Source organism: Trichoderma camerunense (genome assembly GCF_050948025.1).
Source record: "Trichoderma camerunense strain CBS 138272 chromosome Unknown V8C40scaffold_4, whole genome shotgun sequence".
NCBI lineage: Eukaryota > Fungi > Ascomycota > Sordariomycetes > Hypocreales > Hypocreaceae > Trichoderma > Trichoderma camerunense.
The window spans coordinates 152,965-170,842 of record NW_028145366.1 but is presented as its reverse complement, the minus strand read 5'-3'; the positions used below and the strand labels follow the sequence as shown (position 1 = coordinate 170,842).

The window sequence follows — 17,878 nt, the reverse complement described above, 5'->3', positions numbered from 1 at the left end:
GAATCTCCGGGGCCAGACGTGCCATCCAAGAAAAAGCTCAAGATAGGGAATGGCAATGCATGTGAATTGTGTCGCTCTAGAAAAGTGAAATGCGACGGAATGCGCCCAGGTATGTCTTGTCTTCCTCATGTCTACCTAGCCCAACGCGTGTGCAGATGCCGACCTCGGCTTAGCTTGTAGCAATTGCAAGAAAAAAAAGGAATGAGTGCATTTATAAGCCTGTCTCTAGTGTCTTACACCAAGAGCCTATACAGTCAATTCCTGGAATTGGATACAGCGGTAGTCCTGGAACATTCGCTGGAGAGGTAAAAGCTGCTATTGATGCCAAGTATGGGGGAGTTTCTAGTGGATCATCCATTGCGATGCCTATGTCAGATGCTCCTTTATTCGAATTGCGATTATCTAGTCGACGATCGGGTGATGGGCATGCAGATAAGGTCCTACCACCGCGTCGACAGGCAGATCAGTTACTGAGTATATTCTGGCGGTACATACACCCTGTGGATTACTTTGTCGATGAGAAGCGATTGTGTCGGTTATATGAAATGCTATTTGAGGGGACAGATCTAGAGATGGATGAGCGAGTTTTTATTGCCACCTTGAATATCGTCTTCGCTTTCGCTGTTCAGGTTCAGGAATCTATCGCAGCTGCAGAGAGGAACGAGGTTGCGAGCACCTATTTTGAGAGAGCTTGGAACCTACTCCGCCCCGAATCTGTTCTATGGGAGCCACCATCGTTAGAGATTGTGGAGTGCCTCTTACTAATGAGCCGATATCTTCAGTGTACGAACAATTCACATCAAGCATGGATGGCAGTTGGATCGGCAATACGAATTGCCCAGAGCCTTGGTATTCATCTCCCTACTAAAGCTTCAGAGGCTAGCATATCGAATGACCAGGCTCATTGGCGGCAGCATCTATGGAACTGCTGTGTATTTGCCGACATGTAGGTAAAACTCATTCTACTCAACCCTCTCGCATGTTTCTAATTTGGGCGTTCAAGGTCAGTCTCGTGGGTGCAGGGTCGCACGGCGATGATGTCCTTAGTTAGTCAACATACCGCTCGCAGGAGTCCGCCCTTTCGTGATGATTTGATTCAAACACTGGAACTGCATGAAATTGTTCATCATAGTGTTATGGCACAAACTCCTGTTGGTGGTGGCCTGGCTGATAGGTTCGGCCCCCACGGGTCTGGTCAAAAGAAGGAATCCTATTGTAACTCAGTCCTGCAACATGAGGCTTGCTTGAACCAATGGGAAAAAGTCAGGTTGAAAGGGATATCATCCGAAGAATGCGATGATAATGAAACGAAAATGAAGAGGCTTAGCCTCCAACTTCGGTAAGCTGTACATGAACGCTTTTCGTCTGTCATGTTCTCCTCACATAGCTCATACTTTTTGACACCTCTAGGCTATTGCATGCTCGAATCCTGTTGTTCAGACCGATGGTTGCTCGTTGCTGCTTCATGCAGAATAATGCGCCTGTCGCTGCTGATGTTCAGTTCGAGTCATCTTACATGGGCCATATGATACAATACGGCGCCTTTCAATGCATTTTGAACGCCCAAAGGATGGTAGCATTACTCGACAAAAATTGTAACGCCAATGAATCTGCCTGCAGTATACCTTGGTGGTCTCGAATTTTCTACCTCCATGTGGCGGGAACCATTCTACTAGCAGCGATGCAATCTACGAGCCTTTTCACAGAGGCAGTATCAGACAGCTGGCAACAAACTCTCTCAGTTTTCAAGAAGCATGAGCATCTCAGTCAGTATATACCACAGTATACAGCACTGTTCCAATCCTTGGCGAGGAAAGCCTCACATATGCGCCATCCTCCAGAGCACACTGGATTTATGGAAGAGCTATCGGATACGCAATTCCATGACACATTTCTAGAATTTGGGTTCCACAACGATAACTTTCTCTTTGATGACCCCGATGAAACTTGGTTTAATTCATTTCCAGCCAGTTAATTCTTATTTTTTCACTTTATAGATTTGCTTTAGAATTATTATTTAAGCATCTCAACTGCGACTGCGATGACAGCAGGGTAATATTTGGCGTTTAGCAAAAAAATGGAACACTTCGGAACCCAGCAAGGCGATATCTGCGTCGCAATTGATGAATGTCAGAGGGCCGCATGTGTGGGATTGGATTTTCTAGAACCTTCAATCAATAGGAGATGAACAAGCGAGTGTTTGGCACATGCTTATCTGTCATCGGCGAACGGATTTAAGCTTGGGCTTCATGAGTTATCATGATGTGGGCTTAAACCATGAAAGGGTTGCGTGATACGGAGTAGATGCGTGAAAAAAGTCTCCGCTATGACCAAGCAGACTACAAAACAGTAATTCTTCTTTGAAAGCGGGAAGCATGTACGAGCCCAAATTCCCTGCTATTCCTACGTAAACAGGGAGATGCTGATGAGGGTGTAGAGAGAATGGCCAATCAAAAGAGCTTCCGGTAATCCACAAGTAATACTCGGAACGCTCCCGAGCTCAAAGAGTAGCATTGAATCAAGGCACTGAAACCTGGGACTACGGGGGGAACCGCCTTTGCAGGATTTCTTATATATATCCTGCATCCATTTTCATGCATGCAGTTGCTTCCATGCTTCCATGTGCATATGCAGCCATTATCATTTGCATGAACCCATTGTCATGTGGGTGATTCTCCTCTCAGAATCTTGTTGCAACCCTCGAAATAATAGACCCGACCAAAGCAACCATGACAATGCTAGGCTTTGAACAACCAAGCAAAGAAAATCCCACAACAGCAACTATCTACGATGGAGCGGGCACATCTTCTGATCCGTTTATTGTTGAGTTCCGCAATGGTGACCCGGGAAACCCCATGAACTTCTCATCTACCAAGAAATGGGTCCTCATATTCATTGTGACCGCCTCAGTATTTGCGATTACGCTCACGTCCTCCGCCTACTCTGGCTCGGCAAACGAAATAGTTGAACAAGTTCATTGCAGCTCAGAACTTTTTGCCCTCGGGATTTCTCTATATGTTCTCGGTTTTGCTATTGGGCCGGCCTTGTGGGCACCCCTTTCGGAGCTGTATGGCAGGAGGATTCTCTTCATCACTACGCATACCTGCGTGGTAGCTTTTGTGGCTGCTACAGCTGGGGCAAGATCCATGACCCAGCTCTTAGTCTTCAGGTTCCTTACGGGAATGATTGGCGCATCACCATTGACCAACTCAGGCGGAGTCATTGCGGATATGTTTCCGGCGGCACAACGGGGGCTGGCAATGATCTTTTTCTGCGCAGCGCCATTCATGGGGCCTGTTCTAGGTCCTATCATAGGTGGCTTTATTTCTATGAATGTCGGTTGGAGATGGGTGCAAGGCGTGTGCAGCATCTTCATTGGCATCGTCTGGATTGCCGGTTCAATTCTTGTCCCGGAAACATATGGACCAGTGATTTTACGTGAAAGAGCAGCGCGTCTTGCTAAAGAAACGGGCAAGTCATACAGAAGCGTCATGCAGCAGCAGCATGGCACAGTGGCATCGTCTGAACTCTTTCGCAAAGCTCTATTGCGACCCTGGACTCTTCTTTTTCGCGAGCCAATCGTGTTAATTGCCGCCACTTATCTGGCGATAATATACGGGACAATCTACATGTTTATGCCTGCGTTGCCAATTGTCTACCAACGCGGCCGGGGTTGGAGTGAAGGCCTAGGAGGTTTGGCATTTTTAGGCCTTATCTGTGGCATGATAATTGGACTTATATATGCCATCATCGATGACATCCGATATAAGAAACTTGGCCAGTCGGCAACACCCGAGTCCAGGTTACCCCAAGGAGCTGTTGGTGCCGTTGCTTTACCCGTCGGCCTATTCGCTTTTGCGTGGACTAATTCGCCAAGTATACACTGGGCCGTTAGCATTACACTTTCTGCTCCATTTGGTTTCGGTTGCGTTCTGGTCTTTCTATCCTGCCTTAACTACTTGATTGACTCATACACCATATATGCAGCATCGGTACTTGGGGCTTCCGCGATGCTTAGGGCATTTTTTGGCGTGGCATTCCCGCTGTTCACAGACCAGATGTATGATAATCTAGGCATACACTGGGCAAGCACAATACCTGCTTTCCTGACGCTTGCATGCTTACCGTTCCCATTTGTTATGCTCAAGTTTGGCCAGACATTGAGACTGAAATGCAAGTACGCGCAAGAAGCAGCAAATCTAGGAGCACGGATGCAAGCGAAATCTGATCCTGAAACAAGTGGCAGTGAATGAGGAATCGGAACTCTTATTGAACACGTTGTTGCAGGATTGGGCATTTAATGGAGGATTTAAAAAGATTACGGATACTACTACAGGGAATTTACATTCATCTACAAACGTCACCGTCGCTGTCACAATTAGAATATTATACTCCGGAGTTCCAAAAAAAAAAAAAAAAACATCTTGTATAACTACATATCTCATATTTCTTCAATATCTTGTTACTATACTTTAGACAACATAAGAGTTTTTCATATTTGCAGTGGTGTTCCCCAGTATTTCGGGTATGTATATTTTTAATCTCTTTGTAATGTATTCTTCTTGCATAACCCTGCAGACCGATCAACTTTGACTCACTTGTCCGAACATCTAACAGTGTAATACGAAAGTAATGAATTACGAGGTATGAAAAGAATAGCTGAACCCATTCATTGGCCTGTAAAACAGAAGGAAAGGGGCATTGGCTATCTCCCCATTCGTTAACCCGACATTTGACAGGCTCCAACAACTCGACGCTAATTAGAGAAAATAGAATCTGTAGAAGATTTTTGTGAAAAGATTGGAATCCTGCAGCTATGCAGAGCACGACATTTCCCTATCGGTACATAGTGGGCGAGCCTACCGAGGCCTCAGCAGCTGAAACAGCTCTTCAACATCCGTGCTGATTCAATTCGGGTATAAACTGCATTTATTTTCCAAACTCTTTCCGATATCCTTTCTCTCATATAAATAATAGCTGTTACATTTAGATAGCTGTGAAGATACATTCAATTACTAGACCAGTAACGGGTCAGCCTCTAATGAATTTTCATAAGCCCTCTCCAACACATCTATCCTCTGTTTAGACCTTGGCTCCAACTTGAACGGAAACTTGTTTGGCTGGACATTGAAGCCTATGTTGAAGTCATAAAACGGAGGCGTGATGTCTTGGCCAGCGTCATCCTTTGCTTTTGAGATATTGCAGCCCCATGCTATCATGGCAATGCCAAGAAAGACACTCAGCTCGGCTACATGCTGTCCAGGACAAATTCGACGACCGGACCCGAAGCAAGTGTAGTTTACGAGGTTCGGGTACTGAGTCAATGGTTCCCTGTAGGTTGGATATTTGGGGTCGAGCCACCGTTGTGGGTTGAAGCTCTCTGGGTCGGGGTATTGCTCCGGATCGCGGTGAATCGCCCACTGATTCGCGTGGAAAAAGGTGCCAGCCTTGAAGAAGAAACCTTTGTAGACGTCGTCCTTGGTGAGCATGTGAGGCGCTCCGCCAGCGGTGACGGGGTAAAAGCGTAGCACCTCTTTGGCAAACGCACGCACAGTGGGAAGTTGTGGTAAGTCGGCGATAGTTGGCACTCTTCCTGTGCCCACAACTCTATCCAATTCCTGTTGTAAAATTTCCAGCTGCCCCGTACGCGTCATGAGTAAGCAAAACGACATGAGGGTTGAACCGGAAGTACCACTGCCTGCTTCAAGGAGACCACCAAACATGTGTGCTGCAGTCAGGTCGTCCAGGCTCCACTGACCCGTGTTACTCAGCCAAACGTTGGCCCAAGATTTGATGCCTTTGCCACCACTGTTGTCTCTTTTCGCACCATCCAGCATGCTGCGGAAGAACCTCTCGTGTTCATTTCGAAGATTCTTGAGCTCAGTCTTCCATGGTGCCAGAAATTCTGGTAGAAACTTCATCGCAGGAAGCAAGTCAACCAAATATTGTGCCGGCGAAGCCACACGTTCTAGGTCATGTACTGCCTTGAGCGAGCTCTGGCATCTAGGGTCTCGGCCGCTTTCAATACGAACACCAAACGCAAGACGGAGAATGATGCCACCACTATAACGCTCGAAGAAGTTTTCATAATCAGAGGGGTCCCTTATGAGGTCACGCGCCATTCGAGTAGCCTCTATTTCGAGCTCTGAAGCATAACCAGCTGCCGCCTTTGTGGACATGACATGGTGAAAGAAACTGCGTTGAGTGCGCCACACATCACCATAGCGCAACAAGAGAGGGATCAAGCCTCTGGTCATTATGTTGGCAGCGTGAAACGTCGGTCGGTCGCTATAGATGCTGCCACGCTCTCGGAGCAGATCGTTGGCGACTTGCTCAGTGCCCAGAAGGACGTGGTCTTGACCAGCGATGGTGATCTTAGTAATGGGTCCATATTGGTCTGTTAGTTCTTTGAACTTGAACCACGAATGAACAGGCGGTATGTCGAGCATGCTACCAATAATGGGTTTGCCGGCCGGCCCAGGCGGACTGCGGGTTCCTGGGGGTATGACGGTCTTGTTGGAACGCTTCAGGAGATATGTGGCGAAAGCAAGAACTATCACTGCTAATGCAGTGGTAACAGAAGACACCATGTCGATAGATTGTTCAGTAGTTGGAGGTTGAGATAGGTTATGATTGCTCCCCAAACAGTCACAGACTATGCGTACAACATATTGGATGGGTATTACAGAGAGAACTCGCTGGGGGTCGTTGCCCAATTTATCAATAGACCCGAGATATACACAGAAGAGATGATAGCCAATCTCTGAACCATTAAATACACTTATCAACTTAAAAACAAAAAGAGGGGGATACGCTCTTTCTCTTTGCTTGCCCAGAGAGCTAGATCAAAACGCTACAACTTGTCGGATCTTACCGCGTGGGTCCGTAAGAACAACCACGAACTAACTGATCTTGCGCGCGTTACGTATCGGTTAGCTTACGAACTAGCCTCTTCTACAGTTGGCTGGTACTCGATTAATTCTCTAGGTTAGACGCAGCATCCATAAATGGGCAAATGATTCCACAGCGATGACCAAGACCTGATTCATTGAGCATACTCTCCTAGGCCAAGATTCCCAGAATGCTTTTGAACAATGAGAGCTGGGACACTTGCGTAATTCATAAACCGCCATATGATTCGTTTACGCCAGCGCTATAATCTCATCGCTCTTTATGGGTATAGCCACAGTGAATCGCTCTACAGTCGCAGCAACGCTAAACATCTACAATTTCCATTTTATCTGTTCAATGTCGTGATATACGATATTCTGGGTTGTACTATGCTCACTGAGCTAATAAGACGGGAGAAAACAGCCTACAATGATGAATTCAGCTTGTGAAGTGTTTTTTTTTTTTTTTTTTTTTTTTTTTTTTTTTTTTTTTTCAACAAAAAAAGGGCTTCAAAGTTGATTGAATAGATACCTATGTTGCCCTCCTCTAGTGACACTAGCAGATCTCTTTCATTCAGAGTGGCGGAACATTCCGCTTCTGACAGATTGATCCCCCAGGTTCTCATACAGCCCCATGAACGTCGCTTGCCTCTATCTGCGTTGTAATTGTGAATGCGATATAGAGAAAACAAGGACAGGGACGAAGGCACAAAGACAGAGGTAGTATGACTAGGAGGGCAAAAGAAGGACATCAGACACAGAGTGTGGCTCATCTCGCAGCGAGAGCCTGGGCTGAGAAACTAGGACGGTACATTGAACAAAATTAACTACTAATTTGGCGTACGGATGTGGCAAAATGATGTATTATTTCTCTTAGGGCTGCTACTTAAATCATAAACAGGCTGATTTTCATTGCTGCGACGAACGATCGTAAAATAAACCAAGGGGGATCCTGATCTTCAAGATGATGAAAACGACCGAAGCAATTATAAAGTTTGACGCTGCGAGGAATGAGTTCAGGCTTAGATCTGTCAATATTGGTTACGCATCACTTCCCAATAGTGGCACATTGGACAACGACTAGTGTTTTCTACGTGCTGGTTGTCCACTGAGTATTTTTGCTTAAAGCCCAGCACAGTCTGTAAATTCATAACTCTTTACCAATGAGCTTTCTGTGAAATTTGCTTAGCTCGCTTACGAAATGGCCTAAGGGATGACGTTAAACATTAGATCTATTCGAATTTTAGTTTAGAACTATGCTATTCGGAGACTTTGTGAAGAATACAGCATAAGTAGTGGTGGCGGTGTTATAGTAGGCATTTTCCGAGGAGTAAGTGTAAGCTTACCGTATACGTACACTAGGGGATTCTGGTTAGTCTATACTCAAGCTACTCGTGGGAACGACGGGATTCATTTGATAGGAATATCAAGGCGCCCAAACAGTGATTGGTGTTGCTGACAAATAATAGCAGCCATCACTGGCGGAAGTTACATGTATGCAAAGTGCTGTTTGCCCTTTTAACCCAACGCCATCATCACTGGTCTCGCTAGTATCGCTAGGGCCGCTTGACGGCCCCAAATATGCTAGTTTTAGCCCGGCCCACGTTGCTCGTCTTTTGGAATCCAACAGGTGGGCTATAGAATTTATGTTAAGGGAACTAATGATGGCAGTATACAGCCTAAGTATATTCTTAGCGTAGGGTCGTGACGTTGTCGTCGAACGAGACATAGTGATTACGGGCCTGTAGTTAGTGAAGGTCAACAACCAGCCAAGCAGAAGGATAAGGAAACGCGATTCTAATCAATAACTAGGTACTAATGTGGTGTGGATAATCACGAGTACGGCCACTCGGCCACAGCTGTAAAACGATGCACCCATGTAATAACTCGGAGACACATTGGCACAAAGGCTACTGATTATGAGAGATTACAACACCGCAGCTGGTTACTTGTGGCCGCATGCGTGATAATTGGCGAATAATGAATACAGCGGGCTGTAGGGTGATACCGCGTCGTGTTCTATCAGGAATACGGCGAAACACTAGGGACACTGATGGCCAACATGAATCACTGGTGTTCCATTTTAAAGGAGATGATATTGGTTTCGAAATACAAATATATCTTCATAGATACGGATCTGTCGCTTTAAACTCTCAAAGTACTCTCGGCTTTCAGTGATGAAATTGCGCCGCGGTTATAGGTACAGCTAAGCCAATTGGTACTCCGCGATCAACTTATCCGCACACGTCATTCCTGTAACATAGGCGGAGCTCTGAGTGTGAGCATTCGGGAGAATCGGCAGAACACTGTTATCTGCTACTCGCAACGATGAAATACCCAAAACCTTGAAGTTGGCATCAACCACAGCATCTCTGTCGCCAAGCCGCCCCATCTTAGCAGTGCCAACCATATGCCAAGCTGAGGTCATGTTTTCTCTCCAGAATTGGAGCAAACCATCATCAGAGGTAGCCACTTTCGGCACAATAATGTCGGCTTCGCTATCTTTGGCAAATAACGGATGTCGAATCACCTCCATGCCAGCCCGTAGTGCTTCAATGCACACTCGTTCGTCGAAGGGGTGAGAAAGGAAATTGGGATCAAATTTGAGCGGCACGTTGGGATCGGCTGACTGTAAGGTCACCTCTCCATGACTTTGCTCATTTAGCAGAAATATTGAAAGAGTGTCGTAGCTCAGGTTTTCTGGCGCAAATCCTGGTATGAAGTAGTGGATCGGGAAGTGAGTTAGGAGCTCATAGTGCGGGACAGTTTCTCGAAGAAGAAATTCTTTCTGCGAGGGAGGCAGATTTTGGAATTCCGTCGACGAGCTGACAGAGTCTGACTTAAAAAAGCCAATCAGGTTCTCGCATCCGTATACAGACCATGGGCCCGTTCTGTTTTGATTCCATTGCTCTTGAGCGGCATCCATTGCTTCTTGGCTGCCATAAAAGGAGCGGCGGTCATTATCCGACTCGTTTCGCTTAACAACTAAATTCAGAAATGCGTGGTCGCGAAGACCCTGTCCAACAGCTGGGACATCGTGAATCACGGGGATGTCATATTTGAAAAGCTGATCCGCGGGCCCAATACCAGAATGTAGGAGAATTTTGGGAGAGTCCAGGGCGCCTGCACAGAGAATAACTTCGTGCGTGGCAAAGTCTAACTAATTGTCAGTATCCGTCCATGTATGACGTTGTGTAGTTGCACATACAATGTTTTCCATTTGACTCAACACCGACTGCTTTTTTCCCGTCGAGAATTATGCGTTGGACGGCTGATCCTGTGACAATGGTTAAGTTATCTGGCTTGGGCTGCAACAGATCTGCAGCCACGGAGCGAAGGCCGCTATGAGCTGAATTTATCAGTACTGACATCCCCAAGGGATCTCCTGAATTATGGTCCGGGTTGACCGGATACCCAATTTTCTTAAATGTCTGCAATAAGGGTTGGATATCCCGTTCCCACTCAGAGGCGTAGCCAACGTGAAGTGGCCCAGCAGATCCATGGTTGTTTGTCTGAGATGATACACTCAATGGATCCGTTCCAGTTGGAACATCGTAATGGAACGTCTCTAACTCCTTGAACCGGTTCTGCATGCTATCCCAGGCAAAGGCGGGATCATCAACCAGTTTGGCCCATTCATCAAAGTCATCCCGAGGTCCCGTAGTCCACACTCCAAAGTTTATCGTACTTGAACCTCCTAAGCCACGCCCACGGTCATAAGCTATAACTCGGTTGTTGCAATTGAGCTGCTGGGCCGTCTTATAGCCCGTGTTCATAGATGGCTGGGTGAATGTAGTCCATCGCTGCCCATCGACGCGGAGATGGGCTTGTGTATGGTCATCTCCAGCCTCAATAAGGAGTACGGATGGCTTTTTGGGTGAACGGGACAGACCGTTCGCCGTAGCGCATCCCGCTGGGCCACCTGGCGATGATCAGCAAGGGATAGGCCTATAACAATCTAGAGACAACTTACTGCCCACGACAATGAAATCGTAACGTGTGTCGGCCTCAGACATTTTGCTCAAGTGATTCGTTGTTAATGCTACTGATGGACGCGAAGAAAAGTTGTTGACGTCAAGAGTTTATTGAAGACCAGATGCTGCAGCGGATTATACTTTGCAAGAATTCCTGCTATTTAACATTCACTGGATGATGGATTCGGCGTCTAAAAATAACGCGGACCATACTCTGATTCCACAGGGCTTGGATTCGATTCCATGGGGCTTGCACTCGATTCCATAGGGTTTAGATTCTAGTCAGATCGGATTCCACAGAATCGTACTATAGTTCCACTGTACAGACTAGTTGGGCACTTTGAATTGCCGAGACCGCCATCCGTGAGCGACGTGTCTCGACACTTTTCTTGCCAAGAAGAAGAGGCCTGCTAGTGTTTAATAAGCTTTATCATATTGATCCAATATTTGAAATTGACGCTGACTCGAAATCTAGACCAGGCGTGTATCGTTGCTAGGCTTTCAGAATGTAGGCGAGAACCTAACTGGTGATTAGCCTATTAACGAATAGGAGAATTGGTGTATGCTCCCTCTTTCTTTTCAATAATAAGCTTACCTATGTCCGCAGCAACCAAGTTGAGCTAAGTTGAGCTAGTAAAGATTGCCGCACTTAGTTGCGAGCTACTCTACTATCAGCTACCAAAGAGAGTGAAAACTATTGCGGAAGTGGAGCGATACATGCCAATTCGCTCTCAGCTTACTTCGGTATCTGACACGATTTTGTTTACATGAATTGGGTATCAATAAGATTGATTCCAATAGCAACCTCGGCTCCAAAGTGTCGACCTCGGCTCCAAAGTGTCCTCTTTCAAGCCTATCAGTCAGCAGCGGCTCTAACTTTGAGACTTTGCCCCCGTGCTCCATCGTATGCATTGTCACAGAACAAAATCCTTCATGATTGATGCTATTTCTGCAACAAATTCGCCGCTTCTATCTTGCCTCTGCTATTGATTTGCTATGAAACCGCTGAGGAAAAGGGTTTGGCCCTCCACTGCCTTGGTCATATTAAACGACCAGAGCAAAACAGCATCCAAGATGAATATCCTTTCAATCCACCATTGACCTCATCGAATTTCCTTATATTACACTCGAACTTGTCGAAGACAGCGAAGCTGTTGATAAAGCTATGCTCCCATGAGCCAGGAGATGATACCAGACGCCATACGTCAAGGGAGACCTGCCGACTTACCACTTTCGTCGAACAAGAGCTTTATTATTTTGACAAAGCCACACCTAAAACCCACCTTTAGTCTTCCAAGCAGATCTCACTCTTCTTTACCCCACATCAGTTTCCCATGACTGCCTAGGCACTTTACCATCCCCGACAAGATGGGGGCTCATCTTTTGTTTTAGCTTTATTCTTTAGCTCTAGAAGTCTACACCATGGAAACTCATTGGTATATATTATATGCACCTATTCCTTGCTATTACCACCTCGACGCAGAGGTTTGTTCACGAGGGTGGGAGCCTAGCTTCAGGAAGCTCAATGAGCTCTAATGAAGGGAGTTGGCACGTAAATAGTCGAATACCCATCAAGCCTCTGCGTACACGATTCAAATATGATTTATGAATGAGTTTTCCATCTCACAGATAGTAGTTTGATGTGAATGCTGTGGTACCAAATGTGTTGGAAATAGTTGCTTAGAAATGCGTTAAGCGGCTAGATCGCCAATGGAGATCCCAACGCCCGTCGAAAGAGTAGCCACCATCAGCTTCAGATATATTTGTAAAAATATTTCGCACGGCCCTTGATCAAACATATGCCTCATACTCGAAGATCTGGTGCCTTCTCATACGATGAGCTATTTATTGCAAGATTGCACCTGCCTGTGTGCTGTCGTATTGTAGTAAGTAACATATCGATTCATCGTTTTTAAAAAAAAATACAGTAAGCCTCATGCGGCCAAACGACGTTGCTCAAATTGTCGTCATTACTGCCATGTGCCGCGAAAGCGTTGTCACTATCGATCATGATATCACCCCTGCCGAGGTGCAAAAATCCTACCGAGGTGGAAAGTTAATAGACCCTCTCTATTATAACATTCGGAAATGTCATATCAAATCCGATATTTTAAGTTCGCTGGTTGTAAACCCCGAGCTTATGGTGGCAAATATACAGCTACAATCAATGGGCGGCTCACGAAGCTGACGTAAAGCGGCTTCCGTTAGGGCGCTTCCTTACTGTACGATGAGCTTCTTCAAAGAGATTAAAATAGAGTATTCTTAGTAGACGTACATCTATAAGTAATCAGGTGCCTCAGCACTGAAACTGAAACAGGTGAGCCATTCAATTGCACCCTAGATACTCAAATACGTAGCCAGAAAACAAGATGCCCACCTATTCCTCCGTATCGAAAGTTGATGTGCTTATAATCGGCGCTGGTCCGGCTGGGCTAATGTGTGCGCTATGGATGGCTAGACTTGGTGTTCATGCTCGTGTGGTGGAGAAAAGAGCCACTCCTGTTGCTGCAGGACAAGCTGATGGGCAAGCGCTTCAAATGAGGCCATGATCTTAAAACAAAACTCTGACTCACTGTTCAGAATTCAATCGCGTACATTCGAGATCCTAGATTCTTTTGGACTGGATCAAATTTGGCGAGAATCAACTCACGTTAAAGGTACGTTCAAGAGTATTTTTTGAGGCAAACAGACCTGAACAAATCATCAAAAGAGGCAACGTTTTGGGATCCAGATGAGAATGGCAAGATCCACCGCAGCTTGAGAGTCCCAAATAATATGAAAGGCTTGTCGCGCTTCGACTGCACAGGTACGATTCACCAAGGTGTTATCGAAGGCTTCCTTATACGAGCTATTAGAGCGTCAGCATCTGTACCAAGCCATCCCGAGGTGAGAATTGAGGGCAATATAGCTCCATCTTCCCTCGATATCGATGAAACTCTTATCGATGATCAAGATTCCTATCCTGTGATGGTTACCCTAAAACATTTTGACGGAGCAAGTGAGGACTATGCAAAGAGCCGTGGTAACATCGATGAAAGCCTGCACAAAACCAGCTTGGGGGATAGTAATTCAAAGCCAACATATCTGCGGAATGCCCAACCAGGTGCGGAGGAGTTGGTCCTGGCAAAGTATTTGGTAGGATGCGATGGTGCGCATTCATGGGTACGTAAAGCCCTGGGATCGGAATTTAGGCTGCGGGGCGAAACTACGGAGGCTATCTGGTGAGTCTGTCGTTCACCGAGACATCAATTGAAGTTGCTGCACAGCCGAATGACAAATTTGTTCCAGGGGTGCAATGGATATAATCCCGGTCACTGACTTTCGTAAGTGGAAAATGGCTTATTACGCTTCGCTACATAGCAAATCCTAACCTAGAAGCAGCCGATATCCGAGTTCGCAGTATGGTGCGCAGTACTAGTGGTGGGAGTCTCATGATGATTCCGAGGAGAATAAACTCGTTCGGTTGTACATTCAACTAACGGACGGTTTGTCAACTAATGGCCTCCTGACCCGATCCATGGTCACCCCTGAGATGCTGATGGACACTGCTCAGAGGATTCTCAGCCCTTACACCATTGACTTCACATATATACACTGGTGGAGCGCATATCAGATTGGACAGAGATCAGGAGACCATTTTGATAAGCAAGGACGTATCTTTCTTGCTGGCGATACGTCAATATAGCTTTGGTTGCTTTCTCCCAGTATTCGTGTACTCTAATAGCCCACTTTAGATGCCGTTCACACTCATTCGCCAAAGGCAGGACAGGGAATGAACGTATCCATGCAAGATACGTATAATCTGGGTTGGAAGATTGGTTTAGCATGTAAGGGACTTGTACGACCAAACGACGTTATTCCAACCTACGATATGGAGCGTAAGTTGGTCGCTAAAGAACTGATCGCATTCGACCGGAAGTTCTCCGAATTACTCTCGATGCACTCTGCCAAAGATATCACAGAAACATCAGTTGAGCTTCAGCAATTTTTTAAGAAAGCGCCACTGGTACGTATTTGAGACGCTCAGAAATATCTCGCTACTATCTGACCGTTTGAACAGTTTACAACTGGTATTGGTGTAAACTATGCCTCGAGTATTCTCACAGTTGTAGACGATGAAGCACATGGTCTAGCGAAGTATGTTGTCCCAGGAAAAAGATTCGCCTCATGTCAAGTAACAAATCACTCGGATGGGAGGGTTTGGGAGCTTCATCATCGCATGCCATCTGACGGACGCTTCCGTATCATGGTTTTCGGCGGCAATATCGCAGATGCTGAGCAACGATCTGCAGTCAATACCTTGGGCCAGTGGTTAGGCAAGACACTAATTCCACGGTATCCTCCGATCAATATCTGCCCCATTGTTGATCGCCGTCTGCAGACTGTCCGATTCCAGTCCGAATTAATAACACCAATCATAGAGATATTTCTGGTACATACAGCTCCTCGTGACCAGATAGATGTACTGCGGGACCTAGACTCTACATATCATCCGTGGCATCCCAAGCTCGGCTGGGACTATGATCATATATTTACAGCTTCTAAAGTCGCCACTGAAGACAATATCCAGCTAAGACAGAGTGTATATCGAGATTATGGGATTGATGAGGAGAGAGGTGCCGTCGTACTTGTAAGACCGGATGGATATGTTGGGATGGTAACTAGTGTCGCTGCAATAGAGGCACGGACGAGGATTTGCAATTGGTTTGACGGCTTACTACAAGGCCTGAACAGCTAACATTCGAGAAGCTTACGGTTTAATAGAAAGGAGCAATTTAAGATCTCATATTCTAACAAGGAGCGTCTAGGTGCCGATAAACTTCTATTCTGTAGATATCCAAGTTCTTGTTCTCTTAAGAACTGTGTCGTTGCATCTGATCTCCTAATCATAAGTGAATGAAGAATCACTAGTTACCCACGGTAAACAGTAATAGAATGATGGTTACTAGAAAGCAAGTGTTGTAGTTTTTGTATTATTATGTATGGTATATCACGCGATAACTGGCGCCGGAGGGTAGTCATAATGCTTAGTCAAATTACCTCCTCTTCCATCTTCTTCTCCATCATGCCCCAAAGCCCTTTCGCTCTGTTCCCAGAGAACCAATAATTACCTTCAAGATCTTTGCCCACGACGATGATTCCATCGGAGAAGTTATATGGGCCCTGTACGCTCTGGACGTAGGATGGTGTGAGCGGCGTCTGCCGTGGTGTAACAGCCGCGGCTGATAGATCGGTCGCGTACATGTCGGCCTTTTGCCAATTGGAAAACATCAGTAACTGCATCGATGTGCTGCCAAAGAATGGGGGCGCCCGGTTGGCTGGATCAAGTCGGATCAACGACGTATACGCTTCGACTTGTTCGCGAGTACCTTGCTCCTTAATCGAGCGGCGGATCTGCGATGCCAGACAGCTAAGCGGTTTTTGAAGCACATCTTTAGCTGGCAGTAGAGTAACGAGAAACCCAACGCAGTTGCTTAGGAACGGTCGCTTGTCTGGTATCAGATCCTTCAGAATCGGTCGCCATTGATATGCTTGTTGTACAGCAATCTGGAAATAGCAAGTTTAGCAAACAAATATTGAATGACTTCTAGAATATGTACCAAAGATTGACTACTTACAGGTGTCTCCGAATTCTCCGGAAGATTAGCAATTGCTAAGCGAGTTGTCCAAGCCAGTAGAATATCTCCTTCGCTCAGGAATGGAGCCTCCCATTTCTCGCTAGGGGCTTGAGTAGCAAGTTCCGCGAGAGCCTTTTCTCTCAATTTCGTGATATAAGCAGCGGGGACGCAGACCATACGATGCTCTTGCTTCTTTACCACCAAGTTGTAGCAATTCTGAAGCACCCACCAGACAAGACCAGGCTTGGACATGTGGTATTCCGCAAGGACGTGGGACTCTGTAGGCTTCTTGCCGCAGTGCTCCAAAACATAGTCGTCGGGAGCCAGTGGCTCTGGAATCTCGTCTTCTCTACCCTGAAGCATGAGCATCCACGCATTGAGGAGAGACTTTTTTGCCATCGCGTCAAAACTAAGGTGTATCCAGTGGAGGACGACTATTGTCGAATTCTTGAACGAGACAACGCGCAGACCAAGCTGAGGACGGTCTGTATAGATATAATCATCGAGATATCTGGGTGTCTCCTGACCGTAGATGAGCTCTGAGAGCTTATCAGGATCTCCAACGATTGCTGGTCGGCCATTACGGGGAGGATTGGGAATAAATGATCCCGCGGGGTGGTCTTCCACAGCTAAGGCGCCATGGTCTACATGTTCAAATCCCACAGCCGGACGATCTGGAGAAAAGCTGGCCGGGATATGATGCTCAAGTTGTCCATGGTCCTAAATGATGGGGGCGCAGTTGTTAGATATATTGGCCTCGTCGGAAGGGGGGAAGTGTTCTTGTCCCTCACATTTCTTCTCAGTCGAGCACCCAGCTTATTCCAGCCAGGGCGGCTTACTACACGCTCCAGAGAGGTGCGTAAGCTCTGAGGGTCCAGTACATCGTCGAAAACGAATAAGGTATATAGCACAAACGTCCTAAAGATAATGGTGTCATCAAAGAAGCCAACCGGGACAATCTTGTCGGTCGGTACAGGCTGGGGTGCCTTTGATGGATTAAAAAAGAATTCAAACATACTTGTCAAGTCTTACCCGTCCGTCTACATGTTTGTCCAGCGGTAAGGAAAACCACGGCTACTTCGAATCTATTAATATGAGAGCAAATTGTGATACGGATGGCGCCACATTTCAACTGCAACGGATTCTGCACCTGTCAATCGCTCTTTACTGCTAGACAAAATTACTCCAACTCCTGCACTCAGGGGTTTCGCGGAACAGGTCTATTCACCCGGATGATATGATTTCTTACAGAGTTCATGTCTGTCCCGTACCAATCCCTGTCTCTGACAGGGGTTTAGGGTAGCAACGGCCTCCTATTGAAGTTAGTCTACTTGAGCCAACAACGTTTGAACCAACAACGTCTGAACCAACAACATCTGCACCGTTGTAAAAACGT

General features: G+C 46.3%; 6 protein-coding genes across 6 annotated transcripts; 3 read left to right on the top strand and 3 right to left on the bottom strand.

Annotated features, from left to right (window-relative positions):
- Positions 1 to 89: 89 nt before the first annotated feature.
- On the top strand, positions 90 to 1,975 carry V8C40DRAFT_273156 (fungal specific transcription factor domain-containing protein; the record flags this gene model as incomplete). Its single annotated transcript, XM_083220444.1, has 4 exons — positions 90 to 109; positions 191 to 946; positions 1,004 to 1,339; positions 1,411 to 1,975. The coding sequence occupies 4 exons, from the start codon at positions 90 to 92 to the stop codon at positions 1,973 to 1,975; spliced, it is 1,677 nt and encodes a 558-aa protein (XP_083075974.1).
- Positions 1,976 to 2,729: 754 nt separating this feature from the next.
- V8C40DRAFT_285109 (MFS transporter) lies at positions 2,730 to 4,253 on the top strand (the record flags this gene model as incomplete). Its single annotated transcript, XM_083222292.1, has 1 exon — positions 2,730 to 4,253. One exon carries the CDS (start codon positions 2,730 to 2,732, stop codon positions 4,251 to 4,253), a length of 1,524 nt encoding a protein of 507 aa, XP_083075973.1.
- Positions 4,254 to 5,015: 762 nt separating this feature from the next.
- On the bottom strand, positions 5,016 to 6,590 carry V8C40DRAFT_285108 (cytochrome P450; the record flags this gene model as incomplete). The annotated part of the gene is made up of 1 exon (XM_083222291.1): positions 5,016 to 6,590. The coding sequence occupies one exon, from the start codon at positions 6,588 to 6,590 to the stop codon at positions 5,016 to 5,018; it is 1,575 nt and encodes a 524-aa protein (XP_083075972.1).
- Positions 6,591 to 9,023: 2,433 nt separating this feature from the next.
- Positions 9,024 to 10,906, bottom strand: V8C40DRAFT_285106 (GMC family oxidoreductase; the record flags this gene model as incomplete). The annotated part of the gene is made up of 3 exons (XM_083222290.1): positions 9,024 to 10,046; positions 10,099 to 10,812; positions 10,864 to 10,906. The coding sequence occupies 3 exons, from the start codon at positions 10,904 to 10,906 to the stop codon at positions 9,097 to 9,099; spliced, it is 1,707 nt and encodes a 568-aa protein (XP_083075971.1). The 3' UTR covers positions 9,024 to 9,096.
- Positions 10,907 to 13,233: 2,327 nt separating this feature from the next.
- On the top strand, positions 13,234 to 15,602 carry V8C40DRAFT_273153 (FAD binding domain-containing protein; the record flags this gene model as incomplete). Its single annotated transcript, XM_083220443.1, has 8 exons — positions 13,234 to 13,388; positions 13,445 to 13,521; positions 13,575 to 14,085; positions 14,153 to 14,187; positions 14,246 to 14,268; positions 14,310 to 14,517; positions 14,599 to 14,870; positions 14,925 to 15,602. 8 exons carry the CDS (start codon positions 13,234 to 13,236, stop codon positions 15,600 to 15,602), a joined length of 1,959 nt encoding a protein of 652 aa, XP_083075970.1.
- A 222-nt stretch (positions 15,603 to 15,824) lies between these two features.
- V8C40DRAFT_236835 (uncharacterized protein) lies at positions 15,825 to 17,663 on the bottom strand. The gene is made up of 3 exons (XM_083214127.1): positions 17,274 to 17,663; positions 16,483 to 17,202; positions 15,825 to 16,411 (listed from the first exon to the last, which is right to left on the bottom strand). The coding sequence occupies exons 1-3, from the start codon at positions 17,496 to 17,498 to the stop codon at positions 15,896 to 15,898; spliced, it is 1,461 nt and encodes a 486-aa protein (XP_083075969.1). The 5' UTR covers positions 17,499 to 17,663; the 3' UTR covers positions 15,825 to 15,895.
- Positions 17,664 to 17,878: the final 215 nt, after the last annotated feature.

Bases quoted from the DNA above. Each gene is read 5' to 3' on its own strand.
- V8C40DRAFT_236835 (XM_083214127.1), bottom strand. From the start codon at position 17,498: ATGTTTGAATTCTTTTTTAATCCATCAAAGGCACCCCAGCCTGTACCG. The intron at 17,203-17,273 runs GTGAGGGACAAG...CCCATCATTTAG, and splicing joins GTGCTCGACTGAGAAGAAAT to GACCATGGACAACTTGAGCA. The intron at 16,412-16,482 runs GTAAGTAGTCAA...TGCTATTTCCAG, and splicing joins CGGAGAATTCGGAGACACCT to ATTGCTGTACAACAAGCATA.